Raw genomic sequence first — 13,526 nt, 5'->3', positions numbered from 1 at the left:
AGGGAGTGTCTCCCCAATTAGCTGATTATGTAATAACAATTTTCATTAGTTTCACTCCAGTGGTTCCGGTCAACCTTTGAAGTCCCCTCTGAGACAGAGACTTCAGTGAAATGTGTGCTCAGCTCAGAGCCTCAAGATGATTCTCCACAACAGGCTTAAACCCTCAGATTCTGAACAATACAGCACTTCACTGAGCCAAGTCAAATTAAATCAGACAACAAGCAATAAGGAGAAACATAACTATACTCAGTAATAATGTCAGATATCACTACACAGTAGGGCACAAACAAAGGAAAAAAAAAAAGATCTTTGCAAATTTATAGTAATCCTCTCAGCACTTCATTCAAATAAATGACCTGCTGTAGTGAAGAATTGTTAGGGGGAGATCATTTGAGTTTGGTCCCATCTAAGAAAAGGCCTCTACCCAAGAGAGTTCCTGCTTGCTCAACTCCCAAAGGGCCAGCGCTACGGAGCTGTGCAAGAGCTGCCTTACTCAGCGGCTAACCACAGACTGCCTCTTTGGCAGAGACACACTTCACACCCAGAACCCAGTGGTTTGTGAAGCGGGCAAGTTACTGCTGGTTACAGGACCTATCTGACTACAGATACCACGTGTTAAGATGGCCTACAATGACAACGAACTAGGGACGGCTCGCTACACCACAAAAAAACCCAAAAAAACGAGAACAAAAAAACACAGGAAGCTTCCCCAAAATAAGGTGAAATATACATCGCAGTGGAGGGGGAAAAAAAAAAGGTTGAAGGTTTTGAAAGAACCTGCTAGCTCCAAAAGGGGAGAGAATGGGATTAGTGTCAGGTTACGGGTAAATAATAATTCAGCCTGAGTTTGTTGAACAGCACTGCTAGGTAAGGACCACGTTCAATCTGACAGAGAACAATATTGAAAAATTCCTTGTGCTACTGCCTCCTATTCAAAGCTCTAAAAAACACTCATGCTAGCAATACTGCATGCTGAGTGCACACAAGACCTATGGTTTTCACGAGCCACTTCATCGGAAAGTGCAATTATGAAAGATGTCTGTGGAGGGAGAGGGAGAGAGAGAGAGAGAAAAAAAAGCTCTTGTTCCAGGCGTTAGGCTCATAATGGCTGGCCACTGGAGCGGACAGAGAGCCCCTGCCATGTCCTCTCGTCCTGTCGGAGCGCGTTACGTCAGTCGCTCCACAGGAGTGATGGTGTTTATGATGGCTGGAGTAAACAGGCCTGTCTGCACCTCTCCCCTTTCCTTCTCTCAACCATTCACTCACTCCATCTCTTTCTCTCAACCATTCACTCACTCCATCCCTTTCTCTCAACCATTCACTCACTCCATCCCTTTCTCTGGGAAAAACATTAGCACTGTGTCGCTGTACCTACCAGTACAATGAGCAAATGGTGCAGAGGTGATTAATAAAAAGAAGGGGGAAAAAAAAGCATGACGGATTACAAAAATATAAAATATTTGAATTTGAAATAAGGAAACAGTCAGATGCAAATGTCTCATCATACAATAAGAGCATTTAAAGCAATGAGGAGGTCTTCTCTTTCAAATTATTCCTTGCTTTGTGGACTAAAATAGAACATAGTATGTCTTGTCCGCGATCTGAGGATATAACAGATTACATTTAAAGATATATTTATAAACTGTACCATATAAATTGTTACTTTCTGTCACAAAATTCATTAATTTCCTACAGATGACTAACAGAGAAGAGACATTGATCTACACAGTCATCCCAGAGAGTTCAACACACACAGTTTTGGTTTCCTAGGCGAATATCGTGAGTCACTTTTATTAAAAGCATCATTACTACAGTTGGCAGCAATTTACAGATCATCATACATGATGGTTTCAAAAAAAGACACAAAAAAGAAAAAGGAAAAAAAAAGGAAAAAAAAACAACATTTACAACGTTTATGTCTGTAAACTTCAAGGCTAGTTAGAATTGAGGTAATGCTGTTCAGCTTTGTGGCTAAAGTAACAAAAGTCCATTCAATAGATAAAGGTACCTGATTTTTTTTTTATTCTTACACCAGTGCATTAACATGGATACAATGAGACAATTTTAACTGCAGTAAATTTATTTCATGTCATTTTTCCACACTTCTTGGTGTCTATTCGGAGAGTAAAATTGAACATTCAAAAGCTGCCTTCGTTATTGCTGTCTCCACAGGTTGAGAGAGGTCTCCTCACCCCTGTTTAGATTGTCAGTGTGAGAGACTTGGAACAGTCAGAGTGTAGGCTATGATATGTGAGAACTTCATCCCGCTGTCACAGCAGAACAGTACAACGAAAAAAAAAAAAAAAAACCCAAAACACAAACAAACAAAAAAACCCAGTTCCTTTTTCAGCAGCAGAGTTGCTCTTAATGCTGTTAAAAAAATTGTACGCCACTGAATATTACGAGATGCTACTCATTGTTACAATATCAACAGTAGAGAGAGAGAGAGAGAGAGAGAAAAAATAACAAAAAAAGGAAAAAGCAGCATAGCACTATTGGAACGATTAATTCCTATAATATTTCAGAGAAAATTTCCATCTCTTCTAGAAGAGCACCACACAGTGCTCAAAGACCAAAAAAAAAAAAAACCAAACAAAAACAAACAAAACAGGGAAAAAAACCCTAAAATATAAAAAAAAAAAACAAAACAAAAAAAAACCCCTTTTAACATCCACACAACTCTACTTCTGTTCGCTTTTTCCCTGGCTACACTAATGGTTACAGAGACAGCTTATTTGTGTTACCCTTATTTTACCTGTCAACAAAACAAACCAAATTCATAATTGTTTGGATTTTGGAGTTGGCATGTAAACAACTGGACTAACCATTGTTTGTGAGAGTTTAAAATGCGTCTCCACAGCTCTAAGGGAAATGTTAGAAGGCCAGTTTCAGTTTCTTAGTCACTCTTGTCCTCATCCTCATCGGCAGGCTCATCTTCGTCATCATCCTCATCCTCTCCTCCTTCCAGGGAGTCCAGTTCCTCGGCCGGCCCGACCAGGTCCTCGTCCAGGGCCGACGACTCGGCCATCTTGTTCTGGCTTTCCTCTGAGTCACTGTCTTCAATTGTGTTGTCCGCCGTATCGGCGTCCCCCGTGGAAGCGGTCTGGTCCTGGTCTGGATGAGGGTCCTTATTGGACTCTTTGTCTTCACTCGTGGCGCCCAGGGCTCCGGATACAGCGCTCTGGAGGTCGGCAAGAGTGGCCGAGGGGAAGCCTGGGAGACCCAGGCCACCGAGGCCTGGGGGCAGGAACATGGATGGGTAGAAGAGGCCAGGGGCCATGGTAGACAAGAGGAAAGGGTTGAAGGCCAGAGGGTTGGTGGACATGCCGGCGGTGGCGGCAGCGGCGGCGGCGGCTGCGGCCGCGGCAGCGCTGAGGGCAGCTTCTCCGTTGGCCTCGGTTGACTCCGTCTCCGTGGCCTTTTCCGCTTCCTTCTCTTTCTCCTCCTTCTCTTCTCCTTCTTCCTTGGTCTCCTCGTCTTTCTTAGCCTTGGATTTTTCCTCGGACTCCGTCTGCTCCGCGGTGGAGGAGGAGCCGTTTGAAGTGGAGGCCGCGGCGGTTGCCAAATTGCCGCCGAACAGACCGCCCAGCCCGAACATGTTGGGCAGGCCGGCCATGCCAGGCAGCATGAGTGGCAGCATGGCCGAGGCGTGCTTGGCATCGGCCCCTCCGCCCAGGGCCGGGGGGAAACCCATGAGTCCAGCAGCCAGCTGGAGACTCTGGAGGCTCTGCAAACCCTGCAAGCTGGTCAGGTCCATGCCTCCAAACAGCCCGTTCATCAGCAAGGGGTTCACTCCGGAGGTGGAAGCCGCGGCTGCTGCCGCGGCCGCGGCCTGCGCTGCAGCTGTCGCCTTGGCGATCTCGGATTTGGGCCGTCGGCCTCTGCGGCGGACACCTTGTTCTCTGATCACAGGCCCTGTCAGCAGACGATCGAACATGGACTCTGGGAGAAAACCCTGCAAAGGAGAGGGGAGAAGGTGATCAACTCATCACAAAAGCTCGAATGGACCATTTTGTGTAATGTAGATACACAAAAGCTCAAATGTATCATTTTTTGTAGCGCACTTATGGTAACATGCTGTGTTTTCGATCATCGTAATTTAGTTCAAAGGTACTCACTGATTGCTTAACAATATCAGTCCAATCTGGTGCAATGGCAAATTCTGGATTTTCCACTAGCCATCGAGGCAAATCTTTCATTGGAGGGGCCATGGCTCCGCCCATCTGTAGATTCAAAGTGGCATATTAGAAATGCAACAGTAGAATTCAGTGAAAGTCATTAATGGGCAGCAGAGATTTGTATACACTGAATGTTACTAAGCGTGTGGACTTATCAAGCACAGCGAGGTGACATGCCTTTCGCCCGTTCCTTCTGTTGACCACAGGCACCCTCTCCTCTCCAGTCAGTGTGTTAATGTCGATTTTGTTGGGGTTGCGACAACGATGTCTCTTCTGTTTGGGTTTGGGGAACTGTGAGAGGAGCAGGTCCTCATTCTTCTAGATTGAGAAAAGAATGGTTTGTTTAAAAGGCTTTTAAAAAAATGAAAACTTTTCAATTCACTCTTCCGTTATGACTGTTCATCGAATCTTGCATGCTCATAGCACACCATCAGATCACGCTAACAGACATATCTCTACAGCTTACTTTACAGCAGCGGTTCAGGGCTGACTGAAGGGTACAGATGGGTTTTTTTTTTTTTTTTTTAGATGAAAACTCACTGGTACGTATCCTGGCATGTCCATAGTGTAGGTGGGATGCTGTCTGAGCCACTCTCTCAGGTCCTTAGTGCTGGGACCATCCTCTCCTTTAAGATGGCTGCCTTCCTCCAGGCCAGAAGCAGAGTGTCCAGCCCCAGGGCCTTTCTGGGCTGGAGATGGAATGTGTCTGTGTGCCCGGCCTGGCATGTGAGCTGCATCAGCAAAAGCTTTGGTCCCATCTGAATCCTCCTGTTGTCACAACAGCACAAACAAGACTTCAGCACATATTCTCACTGCCTTTAAGAGGAGAATGTAGTTTAAAATAATAATAATAAAAACAAAAACAAAAAAACACACACACACCAGAAAAACTAAAAATAATTTAATACACCATAGAGAAGTAGTGTAATGACGTATTAATGTTCTCTGATTAAAAAAAAAAAAGGTAAACTGAAGACTGGTCACATACAGCACTGATTGATCCTCTCTTGTTGCCCATGAAGAGCAGTTCCAGGCCTTCCACATTTTTCCGGCGCCCTCTCCTCCTACGAGTGGGCAGCTCGGCCTCCAGGAGGGAGCCGTTGGCCCGAGGCCTGACGGAGGCCCCTGCCTGCAGCAGCTCCATCTGGGCCTTGAGGGTGGCGTTGGTGGCCATGGATGGAGGGAAGGAGGAGGAGGAGGAGGAGGAGGACAGGCCGTGCAAGGCCTTGGTCAAGTCCATGGCCTGAGCCTGGCCCTCAGAGGCGTGGGATTCGCGCAGCTGTGCCACCATTTCCATCAGGTTCCTACGCTTGGCTGCCCTCTCTGCCTCGATCTCCACTTTTCTCCTCCTACGCCTGCGCTGTCGTGGCACAGACAGACTCAGCGCCTCCTCCTGCACGACCAAAGTGACAGAGTTAAGAGTCTAAACCATGCACCACAGAAGGTAATCTGCATCTTTCACATCCCAGAGAGAGAGAGGGGAAAAAAATATAGATAGATAGATAGATAGATAGATAGATATACATATACATCACTGCTCTACAATGGTTCAGTAACAAAACCCTGAAAGAACATCTTAAAACAAAACATGAAAGCACTTGACCACCATGAACCAGAAAAGTGAAGGAAATGTTTGGTCATGTATGAGAAACCCGATGACCAACTGATTGATGGGACTTGCCTTATTGACTTGTGGTGACATGGTGAGGTCCTCGCTGCCACTATAACTGGTCTGACCCACCATGGACAGATCACCCAGACTCCTCCTCTGCAGGGGGCTCTCCGTTGCCATGGAGCTGTAGCTAGGCAACAGGCCTGGGAAGTCAAAGAACTGCCTCCTGTTGGAAGGCCACTTGCCCTTGATGACCGCCTCACAGATGTTGTCCATGCGATTGATCATCACCCTGTCCTGAAAAGCAAACACAGAACAGAAGCACACATAAATGCGTGCATGTGCCTGTGTCCCCGTAAGGAACTAAATGGAGCGGGCACACAAAAGGGGTAATTGTGTTGTCATCTCCATTCATTTGAGCTAAGGTTTCAACCAGCAAGCAGGTTTTTGTTAGGTATCTTCCAGCTGAAATGTACACTCAAAGACCCAACAGAGTGGAAAGAGGGAGATTAACTCAAAGCTTCTCAAGAATAAAAACCTGACATGAACAGTCAGAAAAATTGGTGGCTGTTAAAACAACAAAGACATCTCAAAGGCAGTATAACATCCCTCAGACTGAGATGGCCCGCCTGGACTGAAGGGTGAATTATTAGTTTGCAGATACATGGTGTACTAACTTTTGGCCAGAAGAAGAAGGGTCTTTCAGGGAACACTTGAGAAGCGGATGGTTCCACGTCATCGACTCCGAAGTCGTCTCGTGTCTCGTCTCGGGCTGTGCTTAGGGAAGCGTTGCTCTCCTCATCAAAGTTCTTCCGTTCAGAAGCAGCACCAGCTGCAAACACAAAGTTTGAAGTAACCCAAATTAACACAACAACTACTGCAGCAACACATCCATTACATGAATGCAGGGGAGCTAGACTACTTAACTAACCCATTAACTATTAGTTAATTTGGCACAATTTTAATCTAAACTGTAAGACTTACCTTCAGCCTGTGAGGATTTCTCAGACTTGTCATCTTCATCCATTTTCTCCTCTTCCTCTTCCTCTGAGGCCCTCTCAGGCTGGGCTTTGGACTCTGAAGTTGTAACGGGCTCTTTCTCTTCTGCCTGAGTTTCTTTGCCTTCACATGTAGTGGGTGTGTCAGAGGTCTCCTGATCAGCAGGCTTCTCCTCGTCGGGCTTGGTCTCTTCAACCTTTTCAGGAGAGCTCTGGTCTTCCTCAGTCTTCTCAACTGCCATTTCCTCTTTAACTTCCTCTGTCGTCTCCTCTTTAGACTCCTTTGTGGGCTCTTCTTCCTGCACCTCTGCCGCCTCCTCTTTCTTCACCTCCTCCTCAGGAGAGATAACACTTGGCTTCTCCTCCTCTTTAATTTCGTCCTTGCTGGCATCATTATTTTCCTCTTTGATGTCTGAGGAGCCTGCCTGCTCCTCCTTCAGCTCCTGCTCCTCTTTGACGAGGGAGACAGGGAGAACAGGCTCTGAAGCCAGGGTGGGTTCAGCTCCTTTGCCCTGTGAGAACTTCTTGTGGGACTCGAGGAAACTCAGTTCGGGATCGTTGAGGATGTGGTAGTCGGTGCGGCTGACGCCGTGCTTGGCAGCGCCCTTCAGGAGGTCGTGGTCATGACGGCCTGGTTCCCACCAGGCAGGCAGGTCAGGGCTGGGCTGGCACAGCCGCAGACGCTCCTCTAACTGTGGGTGAGGCAAAACTTGCTCCCTAATCCGGCGCAGCAGCTCTATGCGGTACAGAGTCCTGGAGGCCCGCTCCTCTGTGATGGGGTCAATAATCAGGGTGGGGTCTGCCAGCTCTGCCAGGACAGAGAGTGAGTAGGGGAGATGGAGGGGGGTGGGTGTAGTTTAAAAAAAAAAAAAAAAAAGGGATGGGGTAGAGATGGAGAAACCGGTGCAGGGGGGAGAGAGGGGGAAAGACAGCAGCAGAGAGAGAATGAGGAAAGAACAGCAGGTGTACAGGAGGGAAAAAGAGAGGGGGGGGGGGAGGTGCCCAGCAGGAGTGAGTGATTTGATAAGTGAAGATTAAAGGGAGGGTAAGGCAGCGGGAAGTGAGAGAAGAAAAAAAAACAAAACAAAAAGCACTTAACCTTGGGTCAGTCACATATTCTCTAATATGCTTTCTTGCTTAAATACAGCTACTCTACAACAAAACATTCATCCATACAAAGACGTGTACACTTCTACAAGATGGTGAATTACCTGTATCTGCCTTTGCTTGCATTCGGCAGACCCGTTTGCACATGGCCACAAAGGAAAAGTAGTATTTTTCTAGACTTTCATCTGTCTTCTTGTCTAGCCTAGCAAAAGCACGGAACTGTGTCCAGTCGAAACGCTGTCTGCTAACGTCATAAACCACGCCAAATGTGGACACCACACGGTAGAAGTCAGCCTCCTCTCTCCTAGTCCATCTGGAAAACACACAGTGGCATATCAGAAAGAGGTTACATAAGGGGGTTGGGGCTGAAATATAAAGGAAGTTACCATTGCCAAAAAGGAAGAATCTTAGACACACACAACTTTTCTTTCCACACAAACGTGGAAGATGATCTGACAACATTTGGCGTGTTTTCCAGATGGCATGCTGTTTGAGAAAACCGGAGAGAATGTTCTGCCCACCTCTGTCGTCTCTCTCTGAAGAAGGCCCCTGCGTCGGCCATGAGGGCAGCCCCTTCGGGGATGAAGGTCGTGGGCTTGGGCATGAAAGGTCCGGCTTCCGCGAGAAAAGCCGGTCCTTCCTGCCCATAGGCTGCTCCGTCTGTCACCATAGAGAGGATGTCATCGCGGTGACGGCGGCGGCGACGGTCGGGCTTGTTCATGGCCTCCTGTCTCAGCTGCTCTCTCTTGTGAGTGCGCTGATAGGCCGTGATGAGCCGACGGAGCCGGGCGGTCAGGGCTGATGCTGGCGGCCAGTACAGATTTCCTCCTTTACCGTTTTCGCCAAGTTTAGGGGCTGAAGGGAACACTGTGAGGGTTAGTGACATTCAGATCGTTGCTATCCGATTATGGACGAAGATCAGCATTTCTCATATTCCGTTACTGAAATTTTTTTTTTTTTTATATCCAATTCCAATTTAATACAGTAATACAAGAAATACCTTCTCCACTTTCAACATCCATGGATTCCTCTTTATCATCAAGTGGGGAATTAGTGAAATCCTGAAAACATGAGGGGGGAAAAAAAAAAAAAGCCTTATTAAATATGTTCAAAAGCAAAGCTGGAAACCAAATACATGCAGATTTCTTAGTCGCTCACATCCAGCTCGTCTTTGAAAGGCATTCTGAGTGGCTTGTACTCGGGGTCTTCATCCTCCCTGTTGACATGAAGAGAGAGACAGAAGCCTTAGAACTTTTGAGTGGGACAAAGAACAAAGGGAAAAAGGGCTGAAAAGAAAGAAAAGGGCAAGTGAGAGAGAGCAGGGAAAAAAAGAGGAGTCTCTCTTGCTGGGGCTGTGATTTTGGGCCAAACTTACCCCTCGCCACCATCTGCCATCACGTCCGCTCCCCTCTGCTCGGCAGCGATGGCCTTGGCATCGGGCATACCCACTCGCTCCAGGAAGCACAGGGTGGGGTCGGCACGCATCGAGTTGTACTTCTCATAGCCTGGCAGGGGCAAGAGGAACAGAACTTCAAATAAGCGTAATTATGGGTTGGTGTGCTGGGTTACGAGCTAGAGAAATACACAAAAGCTTGTTCCCGTGAGACGCCGCGATTCTTAAAAGTTGAAAGAGTTTGGGCCTGGGATGTTTTTGTTTTTGGGTGGTGCCCCAATTAAAGTAACTTAACATCTTCAGAAATCTGTCAGAGGTTGGAAGCAGTCTAATGGGCAAGTTGAGATGGGGGCTAAACCAACTATAATGATTTTTAAAAAAAAAGGAAAAAAAGAAAAAGGGGGAAAAAAAAGCTAAATTAAAATACAAGGTAACTTTGTCAAAATCCAAAAATAATAGAGTTTAGGGGGAAAGCATAAAAGAAAAAAAACAAAGCCGCAAGCCAGTGGAAAACGCCCGTTGAAACTGTCCAAGCAGAACAGATTTGAGCCTGCGGATCCCGACAGTGCACGACGGGGGAGATGATTGGCAGACTGGACCCACTTCATCTGAGCCACTGATCAGACGAGACCCGCACACTGCCCCCCCCCCCCCCTTTCTCTTTCTCTCTCTTTTCCTCTCTCTCTCACTCTCTCCCCCCCTCCCCTGCCAGAACATCACATTTCAATTAGGATTTATGCGGTGACACATTGTTCCTAACTGCCGCCGCGCCCCGAGCCAAACTGTAATCATGAGGGGGTTTATAGGCCATCACTCTTTCCTCTGCAGTCCAGCCCTGCCACCTCTCCCTCTCCCTGCTTCCTCCCCTGGCCTCCCTACTGAATTGGGATTATGATTAAGAACAGGCTGCCTGTGTTATACACACGCCTCTGTGTGTGTGTGTGTGTGTGTGTGTGTGTGTTTTAACGAGGCTGCACAGTGCTCTGGGGAGTGAGAGGTCTCAGCATGGATGTTCAGACAGCGAGCACGAGAGAGAGAGAGAGAGAGAGAGCAAGCCCTCTAAGAGTGCAGCCCAAAAGGCTCTTGTCTAGATTAATGACAGATGTGAAAATCAGCAGCCATTATTGAATAAAAAAAAGAAGCCGGCTATTACTAATATTAATGTCATTACAAGTCAGCTGTTGAGAAAACCCTCCTTTTGGGGCCGATTTCACAGCTAGGGTTTTTTTTTTTTTTTGCGCTTTCCATCTTGTTTTCTCTCTTTAAAAGAAAAATTGGGGCAACAATACTAAAGTGCTGAAGATAATACAATAGTAACTGAACTGGGAATTTAGGTTCTTCTCCCCAAGCACTTCTTAACACTGCAGCTCAATGGTAATAAAATGTGCTGAGAGGAGCCTGTTGCTGTTGATGGATTATGAGAATCTATGGCTCAGCTCGGCTCTTTCCCATCTATACTGCCTGCCTTCCTCCATCTCGCAGAAGATCACCCGCTTGAAAATATCGTCAATCAATCTCCAGGCGGTATTACAATAGGTCGGCATTAGCAATTACGATCCCGCCCCGGTCGCCATGAGAACACCAATCAGATGGCAACAGCTGCTTGGATGCTAATGTGTAAGAGCGGGATATTTTGAGGTGTTTTTTTTTTTTTTTTTTTTTACCGTGCTTGAAGACGCCAATAAGAAGAGACTTGTCCGCCTCGAGGTTCCACCAGTCAGCGGGGACTTCGGCGTGGAAAGGCTGTGGAATCCAAATATCCAGCTCACTGTGAGGAAAAACAAACAAAAACAGGAAAAGTGATTAAAACCTTGAAATGACTGCAGCAGCACATAATCTGATGAGTGTGGCAGTGATGTCTATCTACAGACATCTGGTAGGAAATGCAACCATTACCACACGGCATCTCATTTAGGGCCATTTTTCATCTTGTTTGTTCAGGGCCAACTTGATTATGACCGTAAATCTGTGCTACTTGCTTATCTCACGCTGGTCACACACGCACACACACCTCAATGGCTCTGTCAGAACTTCAGTTAAGTCCTTGAAAGCATCAACATTGTGAGCACGTTTCCACATTATACATTCATGCACATCTGGGTGAGAGAGAGGAAGGGAGGAGGCAGAGAGATAGAGAAGGGGGAAAAAAAAAAAAGAGGGGGCTGGTGGGGAGGTGGGGGAAGGGTTGGGGGGGATGGGAGAGGAGGAGATGATGATGGAAGGAGAGGGAAGATAACACAGCAGGCAGGGCTTCGGTGTAAGGACTGGAGAAAAGACAGAGAATGAGATGCCAACCTGGAATCTGTTCCTTCCAGGATTCTTTCTGCCTGGTCTCCGATGACTTCCTGTCGCAGATAGTACAGCATGCGGACCCGCAGCAGAACTCTGTCGGGGGAGAGAGAGACAGAGAGAGAGTGAGAGAGAGAGGATGCAAGATGAAAGGAGACGGAAAAGGAGGAGCGGTGGGGGGGGGGGGGGGGGGTGGTGATGGGGCAGGACACGAAAGAGAAAGAGAGCGAGAGAGAGAGAGAGAAAAAAAAAGAGAGAGAGAGAGAAGGTAAACAAAAGAGTTAGTAACTTTGGCCAGCTCTGCCAGCAGCAGTAGCAGCGGTAGCAGCAGCAGCAGCAGTAGCAGCAGCAGCTCTTTGGCATGTGCCACAGCTCATCCATCATGCTGCCAGGGCTGATTAGCCACGCTGCGCGGCAGCCTCCACGCCTGACAGATGGCTGCACATAATCACCTCTGTGTGTGCCGCCTTTCACCCGCTTCCAACAGGTCTGCCTGGCACCTGGCCTGGCACGGCTCCGCTCCGCTTGGGGAGCCGCCCGTGCCCCCCCCCTCTCCAACCTTCCCTTCTCGACACCCCCCCCCCAATCCTTCACCCCTCCCCGCTGCTACTGCCAGCCTTGCATTTTCATTTCCTGCCTAATGCTGTTTGGGAAGTTGGGAGGTGCTAACGGGACGCCTCTAAAGTACAGAGGCAGAAGTTAGCGGCGCAGCGAGCAGATGGTTGGCGGTCTAAGCACCTCGTATTTATCGTCTCGTAACGTTTCCTCAGCTGTTGCTCTGCTCCCCTGACTTTGGACTCACATCAGAGAGAGAGAGAGAGAGAGAGAGAGAGAGAGAGAGAGAGAGAATGCGAGCCTCATTTTTAAAACCTGCCTAGCCTGGACACAACAATGCTGGCCTGGCAACAAGAAATTATTTATCGGATGAAACCAGAGAAGCCTCGCTAACAAAAGAGGCCAGACAAGAGCATGCAGCGCTTGACAGACATTTAGGGTGAAACAAAATAATTGTGATGAATTATACAGATCTTAAACTCTTTCAAGACAAAAAAAAAAAAAAAAATACTCTGCTCATCATTTCTAAATTCCTATTACTTTCTCGATGGTTCATCCAGAGGGAAATGAGTAAGAGTTTTGTGGAATTAGCTACTGCCAAACACAAGTGTCCCCAAAAGTAAAGCTGATATCCATTGGCAGAGCCACGACCAGAGACATTTTCAAGTCATTTTCAATTACACATATACCGAAATGGTTAAGATTATGATTAATTCACTGTGTAATTTAAGTTTGGTTTGCTTCCATATAAATGTGCTTTTGCCTCTTTAATCCGACATCTATGAACCTGCTCTTAAATACATTTGGCAGTATGTATAGTGTTGTAATCTTCTTCAAATAAGAAATTATCTTGAGATGTTTGCACCACAAGGTGTGCGTAGTAACCCGAAACAGCTTCATAATTAACCATGTGCAGTAATGTTCAGTCCCAATGACACCATAAGACGACTTCACATATCCTAACCGACCCAGTGATGTTTAAGCACTGGGAAAGTGTGAGGGTGGGGTTAAAGGTTTTCATTGACTCATTCATTCAAATACAAAACCATCCAGATGTAGGAAAAGACCTCCAGATTTTATGCTTGCCGCAATGACCTCGGTTACGATTAGTTCCTGAATGGTAACCCTATTAAAAAAAAAAAACGCTGCTTTGTGAAACTTACGCCATTCTGTGTTCAGACTGAGCCATGAAGGTGTACTTTCAGTTTTGTGTTCATTGTTGAGGACTCTTGTGGTTTTTGGCAACAATCCTGTGTGTCTCTCTCAGATCAAAGTTCCGCTTTCCTGACAGAGTTCCTCCATGTTGGGTGTCATGATTTTTAATAATATGCCCATTTACACAAGTGGGCATGTTATCAAAAGGGGCATGTTATTGCATTTGGGCACCAGCTATT

At 46.9% G+C, this 13,526-nt stretch overlaps 1 protein-coding gene across 1 annotated transcript in view; it reads right to left on the bottom strand.

Annotated features, from left to right (window-relative positions):
• Positions 1 to 2,896: 2,896 nt before the first annotated feature.
• The window catches only part of chd7 (chromodomain helicase DNA binding protein 7), a 33,643-nt gene continuing 23,013 nt past the window's right edge, over positions 2,897 to 13,526 (bottom strand). The window contains exons 23-37 of the mRNA XM_030773545.1: positions 11,584 to 11,673; positions 10,953 to 11,056; positions 9,271 to 9,400; positions 9,054 to 9,111; positions 8,896 to 8,956; positions 8,417 to 8,750; positions 8,000 to 8,208; positions 6,775 to 7,596; positions 6,468 to 6,622; positions 5,860 to 6,087; positions 5,167 to 5,571; positions 4,719 to 4,946; positions 4,356 to 4,496; positions 4,119 to 4,223; positions 2,897 to 3,955 (exon numbers count right to left, since the gene is read on the bottom strand). Of these exons, the coding sequence (XP_030629405.1) occupies positions 2,897 to 3,955; positions 4,119 to 4,223; positions 4,356 to 4,496; positions 4,719 to 4,946; positions 5,167 to 5,571; positions 5,860 to 6,087; positions 6,468 to 6,622; positions 6,775 to 7,596; positions 8,000 to 8,208; positions 8,417 to 8,750; positions 8,896 to 8,956; positions 9,054 to 9,111; positions 9,271 to 9,400; positions 10,953 to 11,056; positions 11,584 to 11,673 (4,129 nt within the window). The remainder of the gene's footprint in view (positions 3,956 to 4,118; positions 4,224 to 4,355; positions 4,497 to 4,718; positions 4,947 to 5,166; positions 5,572 to 5,859; positions 6,088 to 6,467; positions 6,623 to 6,774; positions 7,597 to 7,999; positions 8,209 to 8,416; positions 8,751 to 8,895; positions 8,957 to 9,053; positions 9,112 to 9,270; positions 9,401 to 10,952; positions 11,057 to 11,583; positions 11,674 to 13,526) is intronic.

This window comes from Chanos chanos, chromosome 5 (assembly GCF_902362185.1).
Source record: "Chanos chanos chromosome 5, fChaCha1.1, whole genome shotgun sequence".
NCBI classification, from domain to species: Eukaryota; Metazoa; Chordata; class Actinopteri; order Gonorynchiformes; family Chanidae; genus Chanos; species Chanos chanos.
This window is presented reverse-complemented; position numbering and strand designations above follow the sequence as displayed.